This window comes from Hydra viridissima, unplaced genomic scaffold (genome assembly GCF_058129835.1).
Source record: "Hydra viridissima isolate aposymbiotic clone 2 unplaced genomic scaffold, HvirCarnegie_v1 scaffold_12, whole genome shotgun sequence".
In the NCBI taxonomy this organism is placed as follows: Eukaryota; Metazoa; Cnidaria; class Hydrozoa; order Anthoathecata; family Hydridae; genus Hydra; species Hydra viridissima.
Window position 1 is genome coordinate 12,671,741 of NW_028324311.1, and position 9,155 is coordinate 12,680,895.

The following is a 9,155-nucleotide window of genomic DNA, read 5'->3' on the forward strand; positions in this document are numbered from 1 at the left end:
GAACAAATGACCAAGTAAATAAAACATTTAAAAAGTAAAAATTAAAGATGCATTTTGTTAAACGAAACGTTTAATTTCGCATTCATACCACAGTGTCTTCTTTTTATGGTGTTATGAATTGGTTAGAAAAAAAAGTATTATTGCTAAATAAAGCTTAGGTCGAATTAATGCTTCTATTTTAATTGAGCTGGAATGAATTTTAACATACCAAATCGAAACTTTTACTTACGCTGATTCAGCGCTGAATCAGCGTTGATAGAAGATAAAAATACATAAAAATCTGAATTCTAATTGTTTTACATTAGAAAAGAGATTAAGAGACGACAATATATAAGTATCATCTGAGGCAATCGGTATATAAGTATCTGAGGCAATAAGTATACATATCTCATACCTGTATTTTCTCAATTATATCAGCCATTATGGGGAAACCGGTATTTTGGTTACTTTTAGTGGTTTTTGCTCTGAAACAAGGTAAAATTAATTTTTTCCTCGTGAATATTATTTTTAATTGGCAATTTAAAGATATATTTGTTGATAATTTTATTTGTTAATGATTTTGCGTTTAAGCGAATCGATCAAGCACTGGCGTTCCGCACCAACAGTAAAAAAATTGCGGTAAAAAAGGTAAAAATGCGTAACACGCAACATGCCTAACATGCATTTTTACTTTTACGCAAATTTACCCAGAGCTGCAATAAAGAGTTTTTATTTCTACATTTTTACAAGAGAAAGCGTAATGTAGTATAAATTTACCCAAAAATAATAGTGAAATTGCGGAAGTATGCGTACAGGGCTTCAGATTAACACATTTTTACTCATTGCGGAACGGTATTAACGTGCATTAAATTTGAACGGACGTGCATCAGTTTGCGGAATGCAGTAAGGCACGACAGAGTTTGCATAAAAGCTTATTTTAAACATGCCTTCAATTGTAAGTTTAAAGTGACTTTGTTTGCAACCATAAATTTGAATTAAAGGTTTGTAAAAAGGCTTTTATTGCTTGGTCAGGTGTCTTAGGTATTTTTAAAACTCAGGTTCAAATTTATTTTTGCAAGCAAATATTTGTTTGCCACAAGCAATTGAGATGCTTCCGTTATAATCCTGTAATTAAATTGTACAAAGCGTTTAGCAAAATCTAGTTTAAAATAAGTGATTGGATCCTATTTAGTGATGCTGAGCAATCGAATACGCTTTATCGTTTCGCTCAATTTACTTAAATTCTCTTTAAACTCCGAATTAATTCACAAGCACTTTCTTTTATTTTGTAATAAGATTTAAGGAAAAATTGACAGAATCTTCTGTTTTCAAACAACAAAGGAAAAGCTAGAATATTATTTTATTATATATTATTTAGAAAATTATTTCAAACGAATTGGTATTTCTTGTTAGTTTCTCCAAAAACCGCCAAATAATTTAATGCTAACCCTTTTTTAGTCATACAGTGGTCACTAGTGGGTTGGGAGGCGCGGAGAACACACCGGGTGACAAGAATTTAGGGGAGTCACACCAAAATATGGAAATAAGATAAAATGGCTGTGGCTTTGTAAGTAAGGAGTTTAGTTATTGAGAACTATTTGCGATCTTCTATTGAAAAGTTGATACTTTCCGATCTTGCAATAATATCAATAAAAAGTGACTTAATAAAAGACAATATATTACAATGGTTATTCATAAATTTACCGCTTTAAAGGTCAAGAAAGGAAAGTTATGATATATTATGGGTACAAACTAGTTTTTAGAGTTTTTTGGTAACTTGGAAGCTTTGTTCAAAGAAATCAGTACAATGTACTTTATTTAAAGTATTGTCCATCGTTAACTGCAACTTTTCCTTATTTTTCAGGCGGCATACGTATACCATGTTGAAAAAACTTTTTGTCTTTTAAGGCAATCCAAAATTCAATTCCATTCATGATTTCTTTGTAAAAAGTGAAGTGCTATTCGAAGCCATCGTGCTGAAAGATCACTTTGTCATATACTTTGACACTATAGGACCGTTCGAGCTTCAATGCTCGGCTCATTTGCATCATTTGTTGTTGGTCACATTCTCCAGTAATGGTTTTGATAGGGTGCAGTAGCTTAGAGTAGATCCTTCTAAGAAATGAATATTCTGTTTTGTTCTTGAAATATCTGAATACCATGAATATTCTGTTTTGTTGATGAATTTGATGCATGGCGGGTTTACCACACAATTCTCTAAGCTTTGGTTTGGCGTAATGGATTCGCTTTTTGTCACCTGTTACAATGTAGTGCAAAAAAACCCTTCCGAATTAGCCTTTGGAGCAGTTGTTCACAGTAAAAGTATGGCGTTCAAAATTTTTTAGTTTACAGAACTCAACTTCCTTGTTTTTTCGCCACACCATGGCCTAAAGCGGTTTAAAAATCGCTTCTTAAGTCACTTTTAAGGTTTCATCAAGAAGATGACGCTTCAACATGAATGTAGTTAAAAGATGGTCCGATGCAATTTAATGCCAGATGCGCCATTTTTTCCACAAAAGTCGTTTTTACTCCTTATTAGATGTAGCCACTGAAAATTTATAAGCACTATGTGAAGATTATTCAGATTATGTTAAGATTATGTTATTGATTAATTCAGAATCATGTTAAGGTTATTAGTTATAAAAATTCAGAACTATGTTAAGATGCAACAAATTTAAGTTCAATTACAAAAAAAAAGTCACCAATAAGTTTTGATGTAGTTGTTGTGTTGTTGATGTAGTTGCTGTGTTGTTGATGTAGTTGTTGTGTTGTTGATGTAGTTGTTGTGTTGTTGTAACCTGTTCGTCAAATGGTCACTAAAACATGAATAGTTTTATTTCAGTCATTGTACCTAAACTTATTCATAATTTTTTACAACAAGATTAAAAGGGCGAGAGGCATTTTTGCACCTACGAGGAGGTCTGTTACTTGTGATAGCAATTCTTCAGCAGCAGAGCTAATTCGATGACGTATTAGTTGTTTCCAATTGATCACACTTCCAATTTCTTTATTCTATTTTGTAATATTCAATACCATTAAAGTAGTAATTTTGAATTTTTTCGCAATTTGTCCTATTGAATATTTTTCTAACAATAATATAAATATTACCCATCGTGTTTCAACTGATAATTCGCATTTTCTTATCATTTTTTATTTAAAAATTTGAATTTACAAAAATAAAAAATTGAAATTATCGAACTTCACTCCGGCAAGAGTGTACCATTACTTTTAAAAGAATAGTTAACTGTTTCACTTTCTTAGCTTCTTACAGACTTGACCTAAATATTGGTCTTATAAACCACGGAAGTTATCATGGTTTATTTAATAAATAAATTTTGGTGAAAAAGCCGTAAACACCTACTTGAAATAATATAAAAAAATATATTGTTAAATTTATGATTTAGAAAAACTTCACTTTTTTAACAATATTACAAAAATAAAGTAAAAGAAATATTAAGTATATGGATTTTTCAAAAATCCGTACATCATTAAAGTAATTACCAGCTGGCTACAACTGTCGCGCACCTTTTAAATTTCCCGCCAAAATTTGTAGACGTCCGTTGATGTATCTTTTCATTTGAATTTTGTAACTCAATAACTCAAATTTTATGAAAAATAAAATAATTGGTCCCAGATTAGCATACGAAGTTTCAAGGAAAAAGAGAAGCTATATTTACATGTTAGAAGCCCAAAAACGACCAGTTGACATTGTCAGGATCCTAAAAGTTTCAAAATCAACCGTTTTCAAGATAAAACGTAATCTTGAAGCATATGGATAATCTCTGAAGCCTAGAAAACAGCAAAAGTGTAAAGTGAAAACTCTAGAGCTGATTCGGAAAGTCAGAAATAAGATCGCCTACAACCCAATAAGGTCAATGAGAAAGATGGCCGAAGAGCTCAAAGTTTCTAAAGACACTATCAGAAATGTGGTCAAAATTGATCTGAAGGCTAAGTCAAGAGCCAGAACAAGAAATCAACTCTTGACACAGAAGTTGAAGAGGTTGAAAACTTACAGACACAACAGATTCAAGAAAATCCTGAATTTTTGGAAAAAATCAAGTTCGGTTCTTCTTTCTTCTGATCAGAAATACTTTACAGAAGTTTATTGTTGAAAAGAATTTTATTCAAAGAAATGACTATTACATCTCAACCAAACCTGCCAGTGATGCCTTAGAACATATTAGGAGTGTTGGACATTCAAAACATTCGAATCAGCTGATGGTTTTTGGACTGGTAGCATCAGATGGCAAAAAGATGCCTCCTGTGTTCTTAGATTCTGAATTTAAGCTTAACACTGATGGATACATATTACAACAATTTGTACTTCTATGGGTCAAAGGCAACTATTAAGACACATCAAACATAGTTTTATCTGAGATGGGGCACCTTGTCTTACCTCAAAACGAACTCAAAATTGGCTAAGCGACAACCTCCACTTTTGGCTGAAGGAAATGTGGCCTCCAAGCAGTCCAGATTTAAATCCTTTGGATTATTCAGTCTGAACCAATGTTGAAACAGAAGCTTACAAGTAGAAAAAACCTAATTTGGACTTTTTGAAACGTTCTTTAAAGTCAACATGGAACAAGATGTCAGAGGACACATTTAGAAGACTTGCTCAAAATTCAGGACAAGAGTTGAGGCTGTCATTCACACTAATGGAGGGCTTTTTCAATAAATATATTCTACCATTGGTGCTGTTAATTTTTTCAGATAATGAAATTTCTTAAAAAAAATTCTTTAACAGTTTTTTTAAGCTCGAATTATATTTTTAAATGGTGCGCTAGCCTTCCGGTATAGACCATAGTGTGCTTATATATATACATACATATACATATCTATCTATCTATCTATCTGTCTATCTATCTATCTATCTATCTATCTATCTATCTATCTATCTATCTATCTATCTATCTATCTATCTATCTATATATATATATATATATATATATATATATATATATAAATTTGTATAACATTAGTGTCTATTATTATTACTACTACTATTATTATTAGTATTGTTATTGTTATTATTGTTATTATTATTATTATTATTACTATTATTATTATTATTATTATTATTATTATTATTATTATTATTATTATTATTATTATTATTATTATTATTATTATTATTATTATTATTATTATTATTATTAATATTATCATCAATATTATTATTATTATCATCATTAGGTACAAGCACTGAAACAACAAGCACCGACTCAACAAGCACTGAAACAACAAGCACCGACTCAACAAGCACTGAAACAACAAGCACCGACTCAACAAGCACTGAAACAACAAGCACCGACTCAACAAGCACTGAAACAACAAGCACCGACTCAACAAGCACTGAAACAACAAGCACCGACTCAACAAGCACTGAAACAACAAGCACCGACTCAACAAGCACTGAAACAACAAGCACCGACTCAACAAGCACTGAAACAACAAGCACCGACTCAACAAGCACTGAAACAACAAGCACCGACTCAACAAGCACTGAAACAACAAGCACCGACTCAACAAGCACTGAAACAACAAGCACCGACTCAACAAGCACTGAAACAACAAGCACCGACTCAACAAGCACTGAAACAACAAGCACCGACTCAACAAGCACTGAAACAACAAGCACCGACTCAACAAGCACTGAAACAACAAGCACCGACTCAACAAGCACTGAAACAACAACCACCGACTCAACAAGCACTGAAACAACAACCACAGAATCAACAAGCACTGAAACAACAAGCACCGACTCAACAAGCACTGAAACAACAACCACAGAATCAACAACAACAAAACCAACAACCACAGAATCAACAACTACAAAACTAACAACCACAGAATCAACAACAGCAAAACCAACAACCACAGAATCAACAACAACAAAACCAACAAGCGTAACTCCTACAAAAAGTAACTTTCTTTTGTTAAAAATAACAGTAAATTTATGTCGTCAGAACAAAAAAATATAAATTTTATATATTTTTGCTGTTAAGTTCAATGAATTATATATCTCTTAATTTAGAGATATATAATTCATTGAACTTAACAGCAAAACTAATTAATGAAATCCCCGCCCTCACAATACTTCTTAATTAATAAATTAATTAAGAAGTATTGTTAGGATGGGGATTTTATTAATTAATTTAATTAAAACAAGTTGCGCCGGTAGCTGGACAGAGGTAGTGTGAGGACAGCGATGTGTGTGTGGGAGTGCGGGGCAGAGGTAATATGGGAGTAGTGCAAATAAAGAATGTGATAGAATGTGAGATAGGGCTGTCAGTGTATAACGCAGATATTGTAGAAGCGCGGTAAGAGCATCAGACTTTTCAAAAACAATTATTTATAATAATAATGCCTTAAACAAGATGCAAACAAAGATAAAAATATTTTCTACTGGTTTTTCTTCTCTTACTTATTTTCCTTAATAAATATTCTCAATTATTGCTCACCAATATTTATTCTCCTAATATTAACTCTTACAAATAAGAATACATTAATACAGATAATAACGCATATTTAAAGTTATTCAAATATCTTTTCTTACCAACTCTTCTCATAAAGTTCTCTTTAAAATCTCCATTAATTCTCATAAAATTCTCTTTAAATCTTCAAAAATCCTTTTCTCATAAAAACCTCTTTAAAATCTCTTTAAACTCTTTCTTAATAGATCTTCAAAAACTCTCTCTAAAATAAAACACTTTATCAAAATCTTTCCTAAAAAAATCTTCTAAAAATGCCTTAAAATTTTCTCAACCGTTCCTTTTCTATCTGTCCGCAGATTTTATTTTAAATTCTCGTTCAGACGATAGATTTCTTTTTCTTCAAGTTCGTTTAGTACTTTTGTTTCAACTTCCGAGTCGTGGTATTCTAAAACAGGTTTTACAAGTTTTCTTTTTATTAGTCTTTGTCTAATAATAGCTACAGAACTTTCTAGAACTTTACTAGTTAAAATCATATCATTGTGTTTCGAGCTTGGGAAAACAGTTTTAAAAATTAATGGTTGGACTCATTCATTTGTCATGTCTTTGAACATGTGCGTCCACCTGGTGTTTTGGTTGACTAGCTCTTTTCTTCGTTCGTATGTTGCGTGTTTGAGTCGGGTAAAAACTTAAAGATAATGTTTATAATATTCTCATTTTCCCTCCTCACAGTATGATTACTTAAACAAATAAAATCTGGAAAATTCAACCTTCACTTAGGGATTCACGATGTTTCAAAAGTGCACACAAATTCTATTTAAACCTTAAAATGAATTCTATAGAACTTCTATTGAAACTCCAATCCATGTAAAAATTCAAAAAGAAATTTAACCAACAATTTGTCCCGGGCAAATTTTAAGATAACTAATAAATGACTCTTAATAAAACCTTGCTTCAATTCATACTAAGTATAGTTATGTTTTTTATATTTCTAGTTTGCAACGCTTGTCGGTGTGGTTTGGGTGTTTCAACTTTTCCCAATTTCAATCTTACGAAAGAGGATATCGAAAAAAACTTTAGTGGTGATAAATTTATTTTGGTTGTCAAGCTTACTTTTTTGGAAGGAGGGTAGGGTAGGGGGCAGAATATTTAAAACAGGAAGTGATTCCATAAATATTAAAAAGAAAAGGTAATTTCTAAACAAATTCTAAACTTATTTTTTTTATTTGCAAGGAACTTGCTTCAATGATAAACTAAAAGAGTCAATCAGATTTGTGTCCACCATAGTCAACTTGATCGTCGATAAAAACAACACCTTTGAAAGTTGCAGACGAGATTTAAAGAAAGAGATCAAATTAACAAACGACTCTCCCTGCATAGACTTGATGTTTGATAGCTTTTCAGAATGTACCGCGAATATCAACTTTCAAATTAGAGATCTTTACGTTCAAGCAAAGAGTTCCGTTAAAATGCTGGAAAAACAGTTGGTTTTTTCGGAGAATAATTTCGAGACATTCATAGGTAAAGTTCATTTGTTAACTTGTATAAACGTGTTTTGTTTTTGAGAAAGTGTGTTAACATGTGTGTAATTGAAAACCATCTAAATAACTAAGCTGTTTTTAAGATGTTGTTTTGGGTATTTGAGACATTGTTTTGGATGTTATCAAAATTGATGATATGGGAATTATTGAAGAGAGAATTCACTTTGTTCGAAATGTGTTTTTCAAGCTCTCTTTTATTCATAGGTTTAAAGAAGTTGATGAACTTCATCGGCTGGTAAACTTGTGTTTCTGATGTGTTTTTCTTTTCACATGTTGAATCTAAAAATATTTTAACCTTGAGCTCAATCATCTGGATGATGATGTAAAAGAGGGTTAGCGTCTGTTTTATCTCAACGCTGATTGACGTTTTAAACACCGGTTGCATGAACACAGCACGAAAGTTAAAGAGCAGACAAAAAATAAACAGTTGTATAGTAACAGTTACTATGACAAGAGTTGTAAAAACCAATTAAGATTATTGAACTATTCTGAAAACTAAAATAAAAAGTTTTGTTATATTTTTAAAAGATTTTTGGCTATATATATACATTTTTTTTTTCCTTCTCCGATAGAAAAATATTAGGAGTTCTGTAACTCCCTAAAATAACGTTTTAGCTGTTCTGCATCTCCCTCAAATAAAACAAACTTAAGCCATCGCGCTACTCCATTCACTAAAAAAAGTTTTTTGATCAAGGATGAAATCAAAAATAATTCAACAACAGACATTTGAAAACAAAATGCCAAGTATTTAACGAAAAAAGAGTTAGGCGATAAAAACAGGTTAACAAAATCATAATTATCATTAACCAAAAGTCCCTACGGATTTTTCAAGTGTATTCCTACATTACAAGCACAGTCCTGTTTAATAGGGGAAAGGTGCCTATGATGGCATAGCGCCTATGATGGCATACTGGTCATATTTCCAAAAATATTAGTTTCGGTGCGTAAGTGATTAGACCAACATGTGTATATTAGCAATTCATTACTTTTGATAAAAATTTGTTCCTCTGTCATAAATAATGCATTTGTAATCAACAAGCATAAATTTTCGCATGTGGTGTTGTAGTTTTAATGCTCTCATATATTTAGGATAGCGATTTTATTATACATCATACAGAAGTGAAATTTTCATGCATTTCATCTCCAGGCTTTGTACATTTATTAGAATACTTATTTTAATGCTATGTGTAGAATAAGGTAGACA

At 31.5% G+C, this 9,155-nt stretch overlaps 1 protein-coding gene across 2 annotated transcripts; it reads left to right on the top strand.

Annotated features, from left to right (window-relative positions):
• The first annotated feature begins 301 nt into the window (after positions 1 to 301).
• LOC149881341 (uncharacterized) lies at positions 302 to 8,482 on the top strand. 2 transcript variants are annotated; one of them, XM_090069519.1, is made up of 6 exons: positions 302 to 474; positions 5,173 to 5,186; positions 5,652 to 5,901; positions 7,406 to 7,492; positions 7,644 to 7,931; positions 8,156 to 8,482. In XM_090069519.1, exons 1-6 carry the CDS (start codon positions 423 to 425, stop codon positions 8,188 to 8,190), a joined length of 726 nt encoding a protein of 241 aa, XP_089925645.1. In that variant the 5' UTR covers positions 302 to 422; the 3' UTR covers positions 8,191 to 8,482. The 2 variants fall into 2 exon arrangements, with proteins under 2 accessions (XP_089925645.1, XP_089925644.1); XM_090069518.1 differs by having other exon boundaries at positions 303 to 474; positions 5,173 to 5,901; positions 8,156 to 8,478.
• The last annotated feature ends 673 nt before the right edge of the window (positions 8,483 to 9,155 follow it).

Coding starts and splice junctions, on each gene's coding strand:
- LOC149881341 (XM_090069518.1), top strand. CDS start 423: ATGGGGAAACCGGTATTTTGGTTACTTTTAGTGGTTTTTGCTCTGAAA. Junction 5,902..7,405: donor AAGCGTAACTCCTACAAAAA/GTAACTTTCTTT, acceptor TTATATTTCTAG/TTTGCAACGCTTGTCGGTGT. Junction 7,493..7,643: donor TATCGAAAAAAACTTTAGTG/GTGATAAATTTA, acceptor TTTATTTGCAAG/GAACTTGCTTCAATGATAAA.